General features: G+C 32.3%; 2 protein-coding genes across 2 annotated transcripts; one reads left to right on the top strand and one right to left on the bottom strand.

Annotated features, from left to right (window-relative positions):
- The first annotated feature begins 251 nt into the window (after positions 1 to 251).
- On the top strand, positions 252 to 1,746 carry LOC142976056 (virescein-like). Its single transcript, XM_076119257.1, has 2 exons — positions 252 to 584; positions 821 to 1,746. Exons 1-2 carry the CDS (start codon positions 465 to 467, stop codon positions 905 to 907), a joined length of 207 nt encoding a protein of 68 aa, XP_075975372.1. The 5' UTR covers positions 252 to 464; the 3' UTR covers positions 908 to 1,746.
- A 3,182-nt stretch (positions 1,747 to 4,928) lies between these two features.
- LOC142976319 (uncharacterized) lies at positions 4,929 to 10,767 on the bottom strand. The gene is made up of 6 exons (XM_076119606.1): positions 10,598 to 10,767; positions 10,223 to 10,340; positions 9,011 to 9,146; positions 5,440 to 5,503; positions 5,190 to 5,344; positions 4,929 to 5,073 (listed from the first exon to the last, which is right to left on the bottom strand). The coding sequence occupies exons 1-6, from the start codon at positions 10,679 to 10,681 to the stop codon at positions 4,944 to 4,946; spliced, it is 687 nt and encodes a 228-aa protein (XP_075975721.1). The 5' UTR covers positions 10,682 to 10,767; the 3' UTR covers positions 4,929 to 4,943.
- Between the last annotated feature and the right edge of the window lie 10,656 nt (positions 10,768 to 21,423).

The raw sequence follows: 21,423 nt of genomic DNA, 5'->3' as shown, positions 1-21,423 counted from the left end.
GTTGATACCTAGATATCGGAAGTTAGGGCAGACAGTGAGCAAATAATTTATTTTCCGGAAAATGTAAACGATCTACTCTGGGGAATAACATAATACACGTAACAAAATAAACATTCGTGGTTCATTAATCAAAGCGTGATTAATATTTACAAATAAATGAGATCATAATTGCAGAGCATGATAAACTGTGGTTTATCTGAAAAGTAATTTTAATAGCCGCCCGATCTACTAAACATGACGCGGTTGTAGAAAAGATACGAGTCTATTATCACGTTCCTATGTGTAGTTTAGACATTTGCAAACAAACGATTTCGGCGAACCTTGAAACAACTGAGGAACCAGTGAAGTCCCGGATAATGATGTCTTATGTCATTATGCTCGTATATAAAGCCAGGTTGAGAAAAAATGTGTTATTATAAAATTAGCATCAACGTGATTTGTGTGTAGAGTAAATTGTTTAAATTATGAAGTTCACAAATCTTTTCTTCGTCGTGATGGCGCTTTGCGCTCTCCTATTACCATCTTCTGAAGCAGCTCCCGGGAAAATTCCAATTAACGCAATTAAAAAAGCAGGAAAAGCAATTGTAAGTACAGGTATTGAATCATTTTAATAACGGGCAATTTAATCTTTTGTTGGTTACATTTTTATTTAAGGAAAATATGTGGAAATATATAAATTATACTTATTCGTGACTTCGCATATAATTTTGATATTCTAACACAAGGAACACAAGAATTTAATAATTTAAGGAAAATGTGAAGTGAATTGTAATATAAGGTTTTGTAAATGTATGTATTCTTGATTTACTTATTGTTTTAGGGCCAGGGTCTCCGAGCTGTGAACATAGCAAGTACAGCGCACGATATCGCCAGTTTATTCAAACCTAAGCGCAAGAGGAAGCACTAGAAAAGTGAAAACGCATTTGAATATTTCTTGCCATATTGAAGAGTAGCATTTAATTTTGTTCTACAAAGATAAACCGTTCCTATTTTAGAATCTATGGCAAAGCATATTAAGTTTCAAGAAACTCAGCATCCTTGATGTTTTATATTGCCTTTTGGTTTAAAATTGAATCATCGTTTCCCTATTGTAAAATAATCTCAACACTGTCTTATGAGTATTTTTGAACTTGTGCCAAACGTATTGTGGTATCCAGTGGGTGAGTTAATGACCCCAATCCTTCATGGCTGTTGAATGGCCAGACATCAATCACATTGTAACTGTGCTTGTACTACGTAATGTATTACTGGGCATAAAAATATGACTGTGCATTATGCATAATATAAATCTAGTTAATATATCGATACGACTGATTTCTATACTCTTTTATATATTATGCCAAACTTAATACTATTTTTGTTACCTATTTTAATTAAATGTACGAGTACCTTATTAGTTAAATGTTCTAGAAACACTGTAATTGTGAGTGCTTTCACCAATGGTTGAACACCAAATGTAAACAATAAAACTTTATCTTATGTAACGAACTATCTTATCTACATGTAAACTATTTGAATTAAAGTTCAGAACACCCTGTAGGTTCGCAATTAAAGTTAACGAGTTAGGTAATCATATGTTTATTTGTTGAAATGTTATTCAGAATTTGTATTGAACAATTCGTTTTGCGGTCAGAAATAAGGTAATTCGTGGTCTTTCATCGTGTTTAGGCACATGATAATATTATTCATAAGAATCTATTGCTTTTAATTTTAAATTGTACGACTGAAAAATATATCGATCTTAATATGCAATACGACTTTTATTTTCTATTAGCTATTTAATTGTAGTAATAAGTAGAGTTCAAGCACCTTGACGAATAAGTTAATTATTTCGTCAAACCATTAAGTGATATAAACAAGAATTAAAAATATTGGCCTACAGTAGCTCAATTCTCTACCACTATCGACTACCGACTGGCTACCTATCGAGAAATTCTTTATAAAAATTAGATCCGATTTTGATAAATTCGCCGAAGGTCCCCTAACCTCTAAGGAGATAAAATAGGGGATGAAAGTTTGTATAAATAATCTTAGATTTTCGATAGATTGAAATGAAATTAACCTAGATTCACACATAGGACACTTTTTACACTTTTTACTACGGGAAACCTTTTCACGCGGAGGCAGCCGCAGGCGGAAGCTAGTTATTTTATAAATGAGTTGGAACAGCCCATGATACATAGCATTTTAAAAATGACTGAGTGAATTATAATTTTCAGGTCTATTTTACCTACATGTTATGCAACTAATAACGCTTTTTTTTAGATGCACGATTTAATATCATTATTTCTTTAATCTGGAAACAATATCAAGATTCACTACAATATAAATATCTGCACTCTTTTCCTGTAAGGCTTTATAAATGTGAAGAAGGTCTTGTTATCAGTTTCATTTTCATTAAATTGTCTCTGTTACAATGAAGTTAGTATCAGTAGCAGTAATCTTTTCCCTAGTAGTGGTTTATTCGCTCGTATGTTTGGTTACGTGCGCCCCTTCTGATGTAGTAACACCCGCATCAGGCGTAACTACAACGACGCCCAAACCTTTGGCAACCAAACTAAAGGACGGATTGGTACGTCGCATTATTTATTTTTAGTATACAATCTACTTGTAAGCTGTAAGTGGTATTGCATATCACACCCATGTTTCATTGTGTATATGAGAGGCTTCCTGTTAAGTACCACGATGCGGTATATGTGTCAAATTTTGACCATCGTAATTGTTCCTATAACGTGCGTTCTCGAAGCTAATTAGTTCCTAGATGGAAAATCGTTATTTTACATTTAGTGCCAGATAGTAAATCTCAGTGTTATAAAACTCATGAATTATTAATTAACAACATATCAACCTGCTAATTCATTACCTTTGAATAATTAACTACCCAATTAACATGACAGCATAATAAGACCCTTGAAATAATATTACATATTAGACTTAATAATTACTCTTGTGTGAGGGATATAATTGCTATAATTTCTGCTAATATTTTCAGGGAAAAATCTTTCATGGGGCCGCAATAGCTGGTGCTGTACGCCATGGCTTACAAAACTCACGTAGCCACAGACATGAGCCTTCATCATTATTGCCTGCGAAACCTAATCAATGAGTTACCTACTACACAACGTATATTATGTTTTAAAACAATTGGAATCGATTTTACCTTGTTTATACGCTCATCACGTACTCAAACAAAATATTTAAACATGACAGAACTGTCAGCTAAGTGTTTACTATGGAAAGTTGACTAAAATAATTAACCGTAATGATGAAATTATCGAATGAAAAACAAAATTAGCACTTCTGATAATAAACAATAGCAGCCTGATTATTATTGTATTTACTTGAAATGTCCTCTTTTGAAACGTGTCCCTATTAAGTATTCTGTACCATTACTGTACAATTTCTACGGCCATTGTGTTTGTGAAGGTATCTTCTGTAGTTGAACAATGATATTGTATCAAGTTCAGACGACATATATCAAAAGTTGTGAAAGACGTGGCAAGCGTCCGGCGTCTGATGAAATAGGAGTCGGTCTACTAACAACTGGACTGTGGCCAACAATGGAACACGCTGGCGACACGAGGTACCGCCTACTGCACTTTGTTACATCTCAATCAATAACACTACTCTTTCTTGTTACAATACTAAGAAAACCTCAAGACATGTTTTTTAAAGGATCAATTTTTGATTTTCAAATACAGGCAAAATTACTTATTTACCGTGTTTTTTAAGTTCCAGACTTCTTAATAAAGTACGGTTGAATACAAATAAAGAGCAAAAGTAAGTCCCCGTGCGCACCAAGTATTAGTGAACAGAAGACATTAACTGTAAAAAACACGTAGGTACTTGCCTAACCTACCTAGTTGTGACGCGATGAACAATTGTGCCTGTTTTAATACCACTAAAACAAATAAAAAGCATAATTGGCAGTATTTTCGCTTGCCGATGTACTATTAAATAGATTAGTTGCCTTAAACAAAAGATTAAGCGTCATCTATACTAATATTATAAAGCTGAAGAGTTTGTTTGTTTGTTTGTTTGAACGCGCTAATCTCAGAAACTACTGGTCCGATTTGAAAAAATTTTTCAGTGTTAGATAGCCCATTTATCGAGGAAGGCTATAGGCTATATATCATCACGCTATGACCAATAGGAGCAGAGTGCCTGAAAAAAATGTTACAAAAACGGGGAACATTTTTGACCCATTCTCTCTTATGTGACGCAAGCGAAGTAGCGCGGGTCAGCTAGTCAAATATAAAAAAAATCTTTCAGAATTCTACTTATTGAGGAAACTAACATTTATTTAGAGGTAGAAAAGTCATAATATTCAACAGAATACCACAATGAATCAATCACAGTTTTGTTATTACGTATTGTCTGTCACAAAACAGATAAATGTGGCAAACTTTACAAATAACCCTCCTTTTGTACGGAAGATAGAAATACAAAAACCTACAAGGGCTTATCAAAATAACGGAACGGTATTTTTCACGATCTACGAGTTTTTGAAGGCTTACATGTATATGTATTGTGTTTGCGGTTTTCACGTTACGCTTGTGATGATTTCTTCCTTTAGATAAAGTTAAATGTACCAAACGTATGGAAAAACGTATATTTTTATACAAATATTTACCCGAAAGTCGTTGGTTTTGATGGGTCTTATCTCACTTACAATGCCGCAAACAATATGCTACAAAAAGTTTGAATCATATAAAATAATGTTTTTGTCCTCAAATGCTACAGTTGAAAATGTAGGATGAAATCGAATGAATCTGGAGAACTTTTCCGATTTCATTAGAAAACTCCGCTAAATAGAAATGAAAGACGAAAACATATTTTGAGTTTTTATTTAACTTAGATACTTTCTTTTGGAAACAATATTTTCTTTTTGAATAACCAAAGTTGGTGGAAAAAAGGCAAGTCTAATTTTTGTTCCGGATGTTTTAATTATATTTGAAGTAGATCGACGTATTCAACTTGGTCTTTTTGTTTAATATTGAATCGCGCTTTTTAATAAGTGCTTGGTATTTTTCGTTAAGTTCTTCTACTTTAGAATCTAAATCCGCTTTGCCCCTAAAAAAGATGGAAACCATTTAAAAATAGCAATTTCTTTCAGCAATGTTCGTGGTAAAATATTTTTTCTAGTAAATCATTATTAAAATCAATTTATGAAAATGTAAGCTTCTGACATTGATGTGAGGAGGTCTTCCGGTATCTCTGGTCGAAGCATGTCAAGTTGCCGTTTTAATTCATCAGCCATACTTTGACGCTTTCCTAATTCATCTTCGAGTCCCGTAATGATTGCGTTGACCTTTTCGGTTTCGATATTGATTTCGTCTTCATTCTGAACAAATAATGTATCGAATATAACGTCTCTCATTTGTGTGCGTAATGTATTGTGAAACTTATTTCTTATACAATACGTAAAAGTTTACGTACGTAAAAGCCTCGCGTTTTTCTAAACCTTTCCGATATTTCTTCTAATGTATCCTCGTATTGACGACTGTAATACAAAATATTATATTTAACGTATAGACATCAAAATATGTATCTTGAAATACGAAAATCTATTCTGGGTACGACGTGTAAAAGCTGTAAAGGGTATGCCTAGTTTGCGTATGTTGAGTAGAACATTGATGTAAACGAAAACCGTGCGTTTCGATACAAGCGAATAAACCATGAGATTGCGTCCAATCTCGATATAATCTAAAACATACGTGTGCTTGTCTCGACACATTGGATATTGTTGATTCAGTTCTGTTTGACATTCACCTCTGACCTATTTTGTCTCAACATAGACACGACTCACAATTGTAATATGTCGACGCAAGCATATCGAGGTACACCTCAATGTTTAAATTAAGAGTAAACAAGATTATGAAAATAAAAGACATGAGCACTAAACATTGGTCATGAGGTATTAAATATAATATTATTTAGAGGCAGTAATAACTACTTTCCATACTACTGATCAATGATACTAAAGATACTTTAAAAGTGATGATATAATGGCTGATAATGAATTCACGCAGCAACGTTAATGTTCGGTAATTAATAATGGGTCTATATGATGTTCAATGCGGCGAGATATCTACAGCTGTACCGTGTCTATATATATTACTAGCTGACCCGCGCAACTTCGTTTGCGTGTATCCCGCTACTTCGACAAATACAGTCAACGCACCAACACATATTGGATACTAATTTTCAATTCACAATAACTTCTCTTTCCCTTAACCGCGTTTAAAATATAAAATGTTTTTTGGTTTCTGTGGCTCTTCTTTGATCGCCCTATACCCTATCAGTTTTTGGAAAAAATATTTAAGAAATGTACAGATTTTTTTTTGTCTTATATGTATAGATCAAAGTCGTAGTACCTACTTTTTAATATTATTTATTTTTTATGTACCGTTTTTTTATATTTTTTGTTTTTTTTTTTTTATGTACTTACCTACTTTTGTTATATACATCTAACTATTATTTTCTTGTTTACTTTTTAAATTATTTACATTCTACATTTTATTACTTTTACTTATTTTTTATTTACATTTATTTTTAGAAGATTAACTTTGTCTACATTTTTTGAAATATAATATAAGGTATACATACATTTTCATTTTAACGATGAGAAAGGTTTCCCATATATTTAAGCTACGTACCGTGCCGCAATACTAATATCGTGATATCTCCTAAACTATATGTCTAAATAACACACTGTAAACTGCAAAAATAATCTAAATTAAATGCTCGTGATGATGAACTTACTTATTTTGATAAGGATATATGTATTATTGGTTATATCACCAGTTAAACATCACCCAACGAATTAAATGTTTTTTTAATACAGAAAAGTAGTTTTTGTGACTTAAATAAAAAAGCTGGATATATGTCATCGCGGACTTTTTTGTAGAACTAATAAAGACCAATGTTTTTGCTATACATTGTTCTTACTTGTATCCAACGGTATAAGCGGCGCTCGCACAAATGCAATCTTCAATTAGATTTTTTTTCTGACTTCTTGGACATAAATCGCTATAACTCAGCTAATATAGTTTCAATGTATTTCAATTATATATAAAAACCTGTCGGAGAAAATACTCTTTCTATTAGTGAAAACCGCATCAAAATCCGTTGCGTAGTTTTAAAGTTTTATGCATACGAAGGGACTACAGACAAAATGGGCGACTTTGTTTTATACTATGTAGTGATTCAAAATGGTACTTATTTCCAACTCAGTAAGTACCTACATAACATATATTTAATGGTTCTTTAATGTCTCTTTGTCAATTTATTCCTAAACTTTATAAACTCACACGAAAAACTTTTTGAATTGCTATTGAAAAGATATTGAAAACTTTTGTAAATAAGTTGTTATACAAATTATGTTATTTATCAAATATCGGTAGACTTGGGTGATAGCTGGAGCTGAAACTTAGTGATATTACTTGAACACGAGCGACAAAAAGGGAAGAACTCATGAAGATCGCGTATCAAAATATAGGCATATCTAATATTTAAATTACTGGCTCTCTACGTCAAATAGTTTTGTTGGAAAATATGTGAAATGTCGAATATGAACCTCCGTAATTTATTTTAATACAGTATACGACGGACATTGAACTAAAGTTTTGTTGCCATTTAATAAGAATAAACATAAGCTTGTGTGTATTTTTATATAATTATTTAATTTCAGTCCGAGCAGAACTGTGTTAAGTAATATCTTCTGCCCTTCCCATGGTCCTTACGATTGGGAAGGGACTGAAACATTATAGTAATTTATATAGTTAACTTTAACTATTAGCCGATGCTATGCACAAAATATAGTTCCAAGGGAAACATTTCTTCAATTAAGTTACAATCAAACTATATTTTGATGAGTAGGACACTAACTATTATGCGCTCTTCGTAAAGTTTTAGCTTATTGTTATGTCTATTAAGAACAGTAACGGGTCTTGTAAAGGGACTGCTATGTACCTATCACTATTAAAGGATCCCGTGTGGTATTTTTACAAGAAAAGGAGGAACAATCAATACATGCCGTTCAAAACCAATTTTGACCTACCTTTTGTTTTTGTATTCTTAGTTTAGATGATTTCTGCAGCGTAGGATACTATAATTTTTCCCTATATAGGACGAGGCCTCTTATATGTTTCGCGTTAATGTATGAGCAGATAAAATGCAACAATAATTATCAGAATATCCATGTCAACGGCTGTGATTTACACTGAACATGAATGAACGTGAACAACAAAAGAGAATTGAATGTAAAATCACTGAACCGGTTCTGGCTACTACACTTGCCATCGAGACTTTTGTTCCGATTTCAGAGAATAGTTCGGAATCAACGCGCACGTAAGTATTATAGCAATTTTCACCTCTTTTGTTAAAAAAGGCACAGACGTTGATATGAGGGGCTGTTACTTTTTATTTAATGTAACTCGGCAGCCCCTTTGATCTCATAATGTTGTTTCCGTACATTATGTTACTGTTGTCAACGTTTTATTTACGGAACAAAATGTTGGACTTGACAGTCGTGTACAGCCTTAGGCATATTATTTGGAGCTCGTATTTTTCCATAGAGGACCAGACGAATGTGTTGTGGGTGATGTGACATAAAAATACTCATATCAAGCCATTTTAGTTCTAAATAGCGTCAGTGAACATTATGATATGATTTTGAGACTTATAAACTAGTCCATAGCGAACGAACGCGCGTGGCTCGATCACGATTCCAAGGTGTCGTGATATATGTACACGTGATCTACAGTGATCTACACGCCAAACATCATGCGTGGCATTAATCTAGTGGCATTAATTGAGAATTTCAACACTTTATAACCAAATAATTTTATGAAAAGGTTACCAGCTAATAGGCCTAAAGCTATTTTGTCACGAGCACTGCTGTACTAGGTGCTACTAAATTATACCAAAACCTCTATAACAACTAAAACTATCTATTACTTGGTGCAACTGACTAAAACTTGTTAGTTTCCGTCGGCATCGAACGTACATTTGGAGCTCAGTTTCCTGTTCTTCTTGCTTCAATAATTCTGTTAGTTCGCTCCGATTCTCACGGGCCCTCTCCAGACTTTTGGTAATATCATCACTTTGCCGCTTTAATTGCATACGTTTTGCTGTTAGTCGCACTAAAACGTAGAATTTAGTTAGCATATAATGTATAATATTAAATTAAAGATTCGCTTTTGAAATATTTTGATAGTTTTAAGTGTAGACAGTGAATCGTCAGAAACGATTTTAATTGCCTGTTCATATGATGATAATAATTATTAGGGTGTAAAGGTAGCCCAAGTACGCACCTACATAATTATACTATATTATATTACATTTAATCTGTACATTTTTAAAAGCTGAATATCAACAATCTTACCCCTAAATAAACCTTTGCTAAAAAGGTACCATACTAGGTCAGGATAAAAATCAGAAATATTATGTACATAATATAATAAGTCATGAGACTCATGAGCCACTATTGAGGCATAGGGTCGCTATCAACGCCAGACAGGCTCATAAATTCTAGTTACTTATTTTATGAGTTATTGAGCATCTACTCATGCGGACATTGTCAAACCAATAATCAGTTTATTCGTCAACTACTTTTTATACTGACTGAAGGGTATCATAACAATGTAACACTTACCGAATATGATAGGTCGCTTGTAGGTACATATTTTTTTTATTGTATTCAATGTACCTAATCAACGCATTTTGAAGAAAGCTTTTTAAATAATCATTTAGAATCAAAATAATCGTAATTAAAATATAAGTACTTGCCTAAATATTTCTAAGGATAAAAAAAACTCATAAGACTACATAATTAAACGTCATATTGAAAGATGTTCATAAAACTCATTAATCCTCAATCAAAAATGAAAGAGATGACTTCGTAGTGATAAGATATCTGTTAATTAATCAAAGAAATTTAGGGCCCTCGTTTTCGAAGTCCAAAATTTACGCCCAAATACACTCAAAGTTATGAGTAAGGAAGTAAAAAAAAAATTGTGTAGGTATATCCTTAGCAAAAAGGTATTAAAAATAGTTCAATCGATTTGTCAGTGTCACATACATGAGTTTGTACGTGCGTAAATCGAATTCATAACCACAATACACGCATGAAGGCCTTACTTTCTATCTTCACCTTCACCCTAAAGTTCAAATAAGATTCAGCAATCTGTTCGTACGAAAATATGATAAAGTTTCATACCATTTTCAAGTTTGAGCCGTTCAATTTCAATGTTCAATGAACGGGTAACTCTCAACGCTGTCATCGTCTCTCTATATTTTTGCTCATTTTCTGCATCCAATGCCGGCAATGCGGACCGCTGAAGTAAATATTAATAAACATTAGATTTGTAATCATAAACTATTAAAATTTAGTGTTTGGTAATTCTTACAAAAATGTGTTGTTACATTCGACAGTAATCAAGTTGATGAATAATTTAAGTTAATTAATTATTTTGGACCTAGGTTTATTGTTTTTAATTATCGGAGCGATACTAAAAAAACATGTGTTCAAGTATCTATTAATTATTAGCAGAGTTATAAAATGTTTCTGTACCTAATAGAAAACAATACGTACTTGTAAAACCAAATCGTTCTCAATTTCTTCCAAATTTGATTTCAGTAAACATATTTCAACCTGCTGTTCCTCTGGCCTAAACATTTTGCTGTAATCACGTTAAAACAAATCTAGTAATGTCGACACAAGTTATCTAACAATACGAAAAGGAAAAATAATTAAAACGTCAGAATCAGAATATTTCCCGCCAATTTTTGTGTTCTTCAATTCTGTCTATGGTTGACCGTGTTCAGCTACATGTAGATTCCATTAAGCATAAAATTTAAAAAAAAGAGAAACTAATAATCGAATTATGAAATAGACGAATAAAAAATACGGAATTTTATTAAAAAAAAAACAATCATACGACAAAAAAAATGGTGACATTCATATTTGAAACATTGTCATTTTATCTATTTCAATTTTTCTAACATTTTATAGGTACGAGGATGAAATTGTTTAATTTTTTTTTATTTCTTTAGGCAAGCATTGTAGTCTTTTTTTATCGATAGTCAGGTATTTTTTTTGGGTAACTTTATTTATAGATTGAATATTGACATCTGAATGAGTAAAAAAATGTTTGTTGATTTTTATTTCATTGCTATAGTTTTGCACTATTTTCTCTAATTTTAATGAGCGTGTGATATGGAGACGCATTATTTTCAAACAATATGACGGTTACATAAATTGCTAACTTACAAACACGTTCATGAGAGATACATTTACAGAAGACTCAAGCAATTTACCTTTTATATAACTGAAAAAGACAGGGCAGAATGATCTCCTTTTGCGCGGTACTCTATTGTCTGGGTTGACATTAAATTATTAAAATACACGACAAGTGAGCTGCGGACCTCAGGTAAGCTCATTTAATCAAAAACCTTTTGTAACATTTCATAAAACGTGCACTTTTTTAATAAACTAAAGAAACGTATAAATACAGTTGCTTTAATAATAAAATTTTTAACTACCTTCAAAGTAATGAGGAACTTGTTACCATCGGTGTAGTTTTTGTATTTAAAACAGTCGCAGTTGTATAAACAACGGGTACTTAATTTAAGCGCATCCAACTACAAGCTTCCATTATGCAATTCAGATTTCACCGCGTCTTAGGAAAGACAATCTTAGCGTATATTTTAATATTCAAAATATTTTATGCGGCTTTTTCTTCTCCAGATGTTACTGCACTAGATCGTGAGGAATTTTAATCTTTTTAAAAAAGGTGTAATATGTTTTTAGTAAAAAGAACGTAGGTACCCTACTCAATTACTCAAATAATAAGTGAAAGTCTTTGTATGCATTTTTTGTTTCGTTTTATTTAAGGCACATTTTATTGAACGTAAATAATAAAGTACGACAGTAGAATTATAATGTTAAATAGCTATATTGTAGTACTTATTGCATATTAAAATTTAATATGCCTATCGCATGCAAAATAGGATGCGACTAAACTTGGCCGGTAAGACCACCGTCAATCGTGTACCGTATTTTAGGTACCTATGTGGAACAAATATTTTTATCTATCCAATCCTCCTTGTTTTGTAGTACCTAATGTAATACTTGGAATGGAAAACTAAACAAAACAATTATACAGTAACAAAATTAAAACCTTATATATAAATTATTCATCGTTCTTATAGTAACACAAATATTTGAAATTCGTTCAAATTCTCAAGAAAATGAAAGTTTCGATTTGGGCTCAAGAACAATTGGAACTGTTCTGACAAACGTTGTCATAACTTTGTTAGCAGTTAATTTAGGCGATTTTCATTTGATTTATGCAATTCACAAAGTTAATAACGAGCGATCAAAACTTTGACATCATCCAGTTGAATCTTAAAATGTTATTCGCAATTAATTTGACGTGAACGAAAATGGCTATTCCACGTTAATTGTGAGGAAATTTTACTAAAGCGAGATTTCAATTTTATTGATGAAAATGATACGGTTTTGGATAATTGGAAGTCTACTTTAACCGTCTTCATTTTTACAACCACCATAAATTGGATTGATTGACGCACAAAAGGATAATAATTGATTGAATTACTGGCAGCCGGCGTCGACATTTTTCAGGTAGTTATTGATGGAAAATAATTGGTAAAAATGGGTTGGGATAATGGACAATGCAGCCTTTTGTAAACATTCCACGATAGAATATCTAGCTGCCTACACAGTTACAATAACAGAACGTGCCAGAGAACACGTGTAGCTGTGAACTATACATGATACGTGTGTTACTTTGGGCTTAGTAACCCAACCCTTTCCTTTAGCCCTCACAGATAATATATAATGTATGTCTTTAACAAAAATCTTCCTTTATTCCAGTATTTTACAGAACACCGTAATTCCATTTAGACCGTTGCATTACGGAAATACGATTAAAAAGTATCGGGCCTAATGTACAAAAACAGAGAGGGAATAAAGAATTCAGAGTGTTTTGTAATTTTAAAATAATAATTGAATTCAATTTGATTTGAGTAGACTTAGAGCTTTAAGCATTGACATTGTATTATGAAGCCAAACGCAACATAGCAAAAAGTATAATTTTTATACCCGTCCAGGAAAAAAATATTCGGGTCTCGATTTTAGTATGTTAAGAGTATTAAAGTATTAACTGTAACGTATTCATTTTTTGGTATTACCGATGAAGTATGGTTATTGGTTATTACGGGCTGTAGGTACTATAAAAAAAATATAGGTATTTGTTACGAATATATCCTTCTTTCAAAAGTTTAATGAACTCGTATTTTCACTCAATAAATTCTTTCCTGCACTAGATTGCTCTTGTGTCGCGGGGACTTGCACAAACATACAAACAACGGACACAAACCACAACTAGACCAGAACAACTTTTTGTTGATAGCACAAATAGTTGTTCCGTGTGGGAATTGAATCCAAGACCTCTCGACGTGCTGGTAGTAGTGTGGCGACCATTTTAACCGCTGCGCCACGGAGGCTGTCGTATTGTTACGAATTACAAGAGACGGTAAATAATATCCTTTGAGAAAGGAAAACCTTTGGTTACTAGAATGTCGATTTGACAATATGGACTAAATCTCAATTCACAGTGAACACGTAGGTATAGATGCTATAGAAAATAATTTTACGACGAATAAAAAAGGCAGTGAGTAAAGCTTAACGGGTCTGGGATATTGTACACACAATCAATTGCTTTTATACAGATTTGTTCATACTCAGGTTTGGTTAGGTTGTAGTATGCCCGAATAAGTACTTAGATTTTGATGAAATAAACTGTTGAGAAGAATGTTCTGTTTAGCTTAGTTCTTTGGTATCTGTCTTCCCCTTGAGGGGAAAAGGCGTGATGCGCGATTACGTATGTATATAACAGTTCCAATTATATATAGTTGGCTCTTGGAACCAAAAAATGTTGGTAAAAAAATCTAAGTACCTACTTATTTTGAATAATTAATTTTAAGGCAATAAGGTTAATCGTAAACACTATAAACAAAGTAATTTCACGATGTTTGTAATTTCTTACTAAAGTAACCACATTGTCTGAACGAAATTGCGGGTTCAATAATTTTATGTGACATAATTTAGTTGAAGTTAATTTACTTACTCAGGCTTTTAGGCGCGAAGTGTTGTAAGACAAGACATATACGTACAGTAATGATTTCTCTCGGGCGCCATTTCACTGTGTAAAAAAGCTGTCAAAAACAAGTGTAATATTCGCAGACTAAATGACTAAAACCAATTTAGAATACGCTGTGAACTTATATTCATCACAAAGAAAGGGCGTGGTCTAGCTAGTCGACTTGTGGCAATAAGTAGACTTCATACTTTTAAATGTACATACATAGATATATGTAGTTGTACAGAGCTTTCAGCAACTAGTGCAATTTCCAACAATGTGTGCTCCAAGCAAGTAACAATTAATCTCAAAACATATTTAGCTTGGAATAGTACGATGTGCAGATTCAAGCTAGCGACAAATCAAATGCTTGTACAGTGGGGTGCTTCACAAATAGCTCAACATTTAACGGAGTAATGGACACAAATAACAATGATGGTAGACACAATTCCTCGAGGACGATCAATCTTCACTGGAGTTCGATCTCTGCACATCCTCTACAACTATCGAAAATCGCTTAGAATCGGAAAATTAGAAATGAAAATATCGTAAGCGCCTCTAGCGGGTGTCGTAGGAACTATGTATTTTGTACTTTTTGAAATGTCAAACTCTCGATACTTGACAGTCCCAACTGCAAGTTTGTAAAATGTATAACAGGTTTACCTTATTTCACCAATTGAAACAAAGAAAAAGCGTAACATGAACGTAAACCTGTCGTTTTATATGGCATTACTCCAAAATCGTGTGGTACTACGACATTTTTCGAACAAAACAATGCAATAACATTGTAAGCCGCATGAAAGGCGAAGGCAATTTCACAGATTATTAAACGATAAAAGGTTGCGCACCTCACTCTTCGGATATTAGCGTCCCTTCCGGCCGTATTAGTTGATAATGTGTACACACTAACAGAAAAATGGACAACAGTTTTCCTTATAAAATTTCGGTATCTACCTAAAGCTTTTTGACCTTCACTATTCCGGATGTTTTCTATTAAAACTACGCAGACTAATTTTAAAAAGAAAATAACTGTAATGATTTCTCGAATAAACAGACTGGAAATTTAAAAATTTCTCTCATGAATATCAATAAGAAGGTACATTTTCAATCGACAAGAATTTAATTCATAGGCTAAGTAGTTCTTTTTTCACACTATAATAATTCTTGGAACAAATCTAAAAGTTATATTTGAGCAGTTACTACGAATGAGCACGGTTTTGAGTAGTCACTTATTACAAATAAGTTAAGTCCTCAACTCACTTACCTCCAAAGTCTATTATGAACTTACTTACCTGAGTGGAGACTATGAAATGAAAACTTTAATAATTGAGTATAATTTTGAAAGCATATCAAAGTTACATTCATTCGAGCAGCAACGACACTTAAAATGGCGGTGAGAGAACGTGTGATTTATAAGATCCTAATCTTATTTGACTAGGTTTAATTTAATCAGGTAGGTATAATATAACATTATAGAGTATCTTAAAAATAAAAATAAAATGTGATAACGTGCGGGTCTCCATTATTATATAAAAAATTATAGGATGTTTTTTATTCTTTATTTTCCTGAGATTAAACGGAAGCAATTAAGTTCTAAGTCAATATTAATACATTGTCCTTAAACATGTAATTATTTTAGAAACAAACCAAAACTGACTGATGGCGAAACAAACTTCAATAAAAATGTAACAAATGGAATCAATGCGAATTGTATCTAAAGTTAAATCTTGAAAAGGGATTTGTTACGTATTATCTCGTGAATAACGAATAAGTGGGTGTCTACAACATAAAAGGATTTCAAAGTTTGAAACAAGCCACTGGAATGTGAGATAAAAGGGTCTATTTGCCTTACTTACATAGAAATATTTGGAAAAGGTGAACTTTACACATTTCATGTTAAAATGCCGTAAATTATTTGGAAATTATTAAGTCTATCGAAAATTATTCAGGGTCTTTATAAATTATAGAAGCCTGTTCATATTCGTTCAAGTGAATCAAGGTGATCTGAAAATGGCCGTAGTAGTAGGTACTCAACAACAATGATTTTCAGGAATAAGTTTACAATAGTTTAGCTGCTTATGATATTTAAAAAAAACGTTATGACTGAATTATGATTATTATATTATGACTATTTGAGAGAAAAAAAACACATCAATCGTTTTATCTTTACTAAGCACCGTATGATATATCGTTGATTTATAGTATCTCAGCCATGCTTAGATAATTATGTAGAATGTTATACATCAGTTAATTACAATTGTTTTTTCCCAATAATGTTATAAATACATACAGAGTAAGCAACACTCAGTTACGAAGTGCAAACCTTACTCAGTAATCGTAGACGATAATGGACGTATCACTGTAAATTCATTTGATTTTGATATGTACGCCCGCCATATCAAGTGTAAAATGAAATTTAATTATAAAGCTTTCTAGTTTTCTAGAGATATGGTTATTTATTTTTTGAGTTTTATGCTAAGAATTATGTTAGCTGAGAAAACAAACAGATTTGTTAAGCATCTATAAAAGTGATATACTTTTCAATATTATTATTATCAACCGAATAAAACTTATAATTGTTGCAAATGGCATAAACCAGTGTTAGATTGAAGCATTTATTTACACACAAATATTTACAATCGTCATAAATTAATATGAATTTCGTACATTTATAGGTACGGTTTGATAGATTGATACTGTTTAAAAATGTTTACTGATTTAGTTATGAATTCAAATAATTAGGTTGGTTATTTAGGAATGTGTTTGGTATTATTCTACTATGTGGTTTCAATAGTTTCATTGAATGGACGATTATTACACCCGGCTGTCCATATAACGTGTAAAAATGTGTTGCTAAGTTCAAAATAAGAAACAATTGACTTATTTGTCTTATTATATTATTTTGGTCATATTTTGTGTAAGGTACGGGGAAAGTTTTTACGAAGAGAAAAGCAATAAAATGAATTAAAAATAGTAAAAAAATACTTACACGAAGAGCGAGAGGCTAGTTGTAAACATAATCGGCAAAATTCATCATCCATTATTAAATTTCTATTGGAAAACAGTTCCGATTTTACACTAGCAGACTATTGAAATTTGCACCGTGACCGGCAGTCACAAACTGGCAGATTTTAATTTTAGATAACGAATACGTTAGTTTAACAAACTGAGCAATATTTTTTTACAAATACGACCCCTTTTTTACGCATTTGTATATTGGTTTTATAATAAATAATCCGTGTGAAGCAGTACCTAGCCCGAGTATTTCACACATTTAGATTTATAACAAAGAAATTATTTCATTTTTGATAATGATGCTATGGATCGGTTAGCGCACAAGTAACAAGTAAAGTGTATTCGATGATTGTACGTTAGGTTTAAGAAGACACTAGACTGACTAACGGCCAACTATTGCAAGGACACTCAATTTAAGTGATGCACAAAGTTATTTTATTTTTGGTCACAACACACAAAACTGACAGCAGAAATGTAAGTTTAAGTATCTATTTGACCATACGACATAGTGGTTGTGGTCTTTTAGAAAAAATAAAAAGTGACATTTTACTTACTAAATCAGGTTATAAAAAATCTTAATTCTAAGTAAGATTTGTACAGCGAAACAGTATTTCAATTCTCAACTACAATACACGAACATTTAATTAAAACTACACAATACGAGATGTTCAACAAAAACAGTTCAATTTATCTTTGTTATCTCTACGGGTTTTTGCTACATTAAAATTATTCTTACATGTACCCAAATATAATATTATATTTCGTTCTGTATATATAAACAATTTGTAAATTTATAAACCATTAAAACCTTTTCAATTTAATCGTTTAACTTGTTTGTGAAAATAAATAAAAAACCTTTTTTACAAAAATAAAAAATGAAGCCTGAAAATATGGATAAAAACTTTATTTAATATTAAAAGAAGTTAAAATATATCAATAAAGTGCCTAAATAATGGATACATGGTAACCAAGAGCGCCGAAGAGTAAGTAAGACACGAACAAAAGAAACTTTAACAAAGGGAAGTAATTATTTATTTTTAAACTTTCTTGTAGCGTATGAAGTTCAGTTATTTTTTTCTAAACTTTTTTTATTGTATCACGTTTTCTTAAAAATCACGTTGCTTTTATATTTTTTGGAAGACGTTGTATAAGAGACCCTAATTTAAAACTTTAATTCGTGGTTCTTTATGGGTAGTAAATTTTGTCAGCTAAACTTGGTCAGTTTGATAGACAAAGTATAACCAAACTCCTCCCAAATTGTAAAGAGTTCCGTACCCGTGCCTCGATTCTCTACTACTATCGGCTACCGACAACCGAACTGTGATCGAGAAATTTTGTACGAAAATCTGGATCAGCGCCTCTAACGGGTGTCGTAGGAAACATTTTGGCAGTACATTCTAAATGTCAAAATTCGATAGCTAGCCGGTTGTCGGTAGTCGACAGTGGTAGAGAATCGAGGTACCGTAGCAGCGTTTCAATGATAGATTCAATAATATTGTCACATTTGCAGGCTCTATCATCAATCCCGCTGCCATCCATGATGGTTATATCAATACTCTGATCGTTCATTGTCATAGTTTATGAGAGAGGCTCGTATTTGCGGATAGATGAATAATGGCTGTTTGGATATACGAGTAAACTAATATGTCGCCTAATGGTAGGACTATAATTAGATGCAGCATTTATTTATGTACATTTACAATTAGTAATGAGTATGTCAATGTTATTAAAAACTATAACGCATATTTTCTTGTTTGCCTTTACATTCAATTAGTACCGACAATACATTGATTGATTCAGTAAATGCCACACGATCACTTCGTTTTGTATCTATAGTTTATACAAAGTTTTGTCATTATTGCCCCAGTCCATAACTTTGCGTTTATCTAGGTCATCTTATATTTATTTGGAAAAGTGAAAATATGATACGTGTTAAATGTTCATGCATGTATAATGTTTTATTATTTTACGTACGGTTTAATTAGAACTTTTATATTACCCTGTCGCTTCTCATCATACCTTTTCTCTCTACTATGTGTCCGGTTTGTTTCTAAGAAGACACAGAGCACAATAACACAAAGTACACAGGCGTTGCTCGTAAAAAGTGTAATTTCCAACAGAATATGTTACGAGTTAGCTTAAGGACATATAAAAAATACGACTGCTCTGGTTGCCTTCGTAAAAAGAATAAAATAGTTTATTTAATTTTTTTGCAAGCAGTTTAGACGCTTAAATATTCATTTACATAGTAAACGAATATGTTACACTCGGTTTTCCATAAAATATGAATTGCAGTTTTAAATAAAAAAATAGTTTGCATTTGTGAAAGCAGTGTATAAAATTGTACGCGATTATTTAGCAATATTATGAAATTGTGTGATAGATTCATCACACGTTTTCAATTGAGTAATCAAGACGCTTGGCGGATTTTCTACACATTTACTGATCGTTTCAGACGGTAGATACAGAATTCATAATGAACGTGTATTTCTACAGTCACCAATAATGTTAGCTACTGGTAATTGTCTGAAAGAAAACAGTATATTTTTAGTTAAAATATTTTTATAGTATGTACGAAACCTCGTTTTAAATTACTTACTAATATTATAAATCTGAAGAGTTTGTTTCTTTGTTTGTTTGAACGCGCTAATCTCAGGAAGTACTGGTCCGATTTGAAAAATTCTTTCAATGTTAGATAGCTCATTTATCGAGAAAGGCTTTAGGCTATATATTATCACGCTACGACCAATAGGAGCAGAGTAGCAATAAAAAATGTTACAAAAACGGGGAAAATTTTGACCCATTCTCTCTTAAGTCACGCAAGCGAAGTTGCGCGGGTCAGCTAGTATTTATTATAAAACACAGTTTCGTACATTATTAGTGTACTCTAAATTCGGTATTAAGTAGATATTTCCACTTCAGTCAATGAAAAAGTTGAAGCATTTCGATCTCCAATCTAGATAGTTGCTTGGCACAAAGAAGTTAGTAAAATTACCAGACACTTTACTGAAAATAAGAAAAATCTGCATGCTTATTCTATGACAGTAATAATACATTTTTGTTACATTGTGCAGATTTTTAATAATGACTGTATATAGTATGAGGGATACTATAGTACATTGTAGGTAACATGCGTTTTAATTAATTTCACGATATACTTCATAAGTGAGTAGGTGGCTCTAATTTACGTTTTGTCAAGTGTAACAATAGAGGTTTCTGCTATGATTAAATGAGCTTTTCCCCGGAGCTCGGGGCGAACTTACTACATATTTTATTAATTTAATGTCAACCAAGGGTATAATGTAACATTCTAAAAGAACAATGAATCTAAATTACCTGGATCCGTTGTCAGCAACAAAGCCTTTTACTATGTTTCAGCGAAAATGCATTTAAGGCTATTTTACAGTTGAAACCGTGGCTGTTGTTTATTTTTCTATTTACGGAATAATTTTTAAGTTTTGTTTGGCTTGCTTAGTAAATACAAACTGAATAATCTTACAATATAAAAGAGTATTGAAATATGCTTGAGAAAACCAGTGAAGCGATTTCATACACTCAGTGTCATCAAGTAGCAAACGCTTGACTACTTGCCCTATTATTTATTCAATATTTTGACATTGAAATGTGAAATGACTTGAGAAAAATATTTTTTGGGAAAACCGCGAGAAGCGCTATACACTTTTCAAAGAAAATTTGTCAATACTTAGCTGATTGTCTGATAGTGGTACAGAATCGCGTTTGAGTATTTTAGCTAGTAGCGCGTTTCTCGACAATCGGTTTAAATGTGCTGCCAAAATAGTTCCTACGTCGCCCGTTAGAGGCGCAGATCACATTTTATGCAAAATTTCTCGATAGCTATACATCTATCGTTAGTTGATCGATAGAGAATCGAGCTGCAGATGTGCCTCCTTTATTCCGCAGGTGTAAACCGCAACAAATATAATATTTCACCACCTGTCATTGCGGGAATGAATTACATGTCGATGTGACACGAATTCGGATCGAAAACTAAGCGTTCATCACAATGTCTGACATTCGATTACGACTATCTAGTGGCTTCATCTAAAAACGAACAAACGCGCGGACTATTAACTTTTTCACCTGTTTTAAGGATCAATAATTCTTCGAAAGCCTTGATTCAGAGAATTCGTTTGAAAGAAGTCCAATTACATTATCATTTTATTTGTTTAAGGAAACTATTGTTTCGTAAATATTCTTGAAGGAAACGTTAGTATGTAAG

This window comes from Anticarsia gemmatalis, chromosome 10 (genome assembly GCF_050436995.1).
Source record: "Anticarsia gemmatalis isolate Benzon Research Colony breed Stoneville strain chromosome 10, ilAntGemm2 primary, whole genome shotgun sequence".
NCBI classification, from domain to species: domain Eukaryota; kingdom Metazoa; phylum Arthropoda; class Insecta; order Lepidoptera; family Erebidae; genus Anticarsia; species Anticarsia gemmatalis.
This window is presented reverse-complemented; position numbering and strand designations above follow the sequence as displayed.

Excerpts from the sequence above, each read along its gene's own strand:
- LOC142976319 (XM_076119606.1), bottom strand. The coding sequence starts at position 10,681 with ATGTTTAGGCCAGAGGAACAGCAGGTTGAAATATGTTTACTGAAATCA. Across the intron at positions 9,147-10,222 it reads ACGGCTCAAACTTGAAAATG|TGCGACTAACAGCAAAACGT; the intron begins GTATGAAACTTT and ends TCTACGTTTTAG. Across the intron at positions 5,345-5,439 it reads GAAAAACGCGAGGCTTTTAC|AATGAAGACGAAATCAATAT; the intron begins GTACGTAAACTT and ends TTATTTGTTCAG.
- LOC142976056 (XM_076119257.1), top strand. The coding sequence starts at position 465 with ATGAAGTTCACAAATCTTTTCTTCGTCGTGATGGCGCTTTGCGCTCTC. Across the intron at positions 585-820 it reads AAAAAGCAGGAAAAGCAATT|GGCCAGGGTCTCCGAGCTGT; the intron begins GTAAGTACAGGT and ends TTATTGTTTTAG.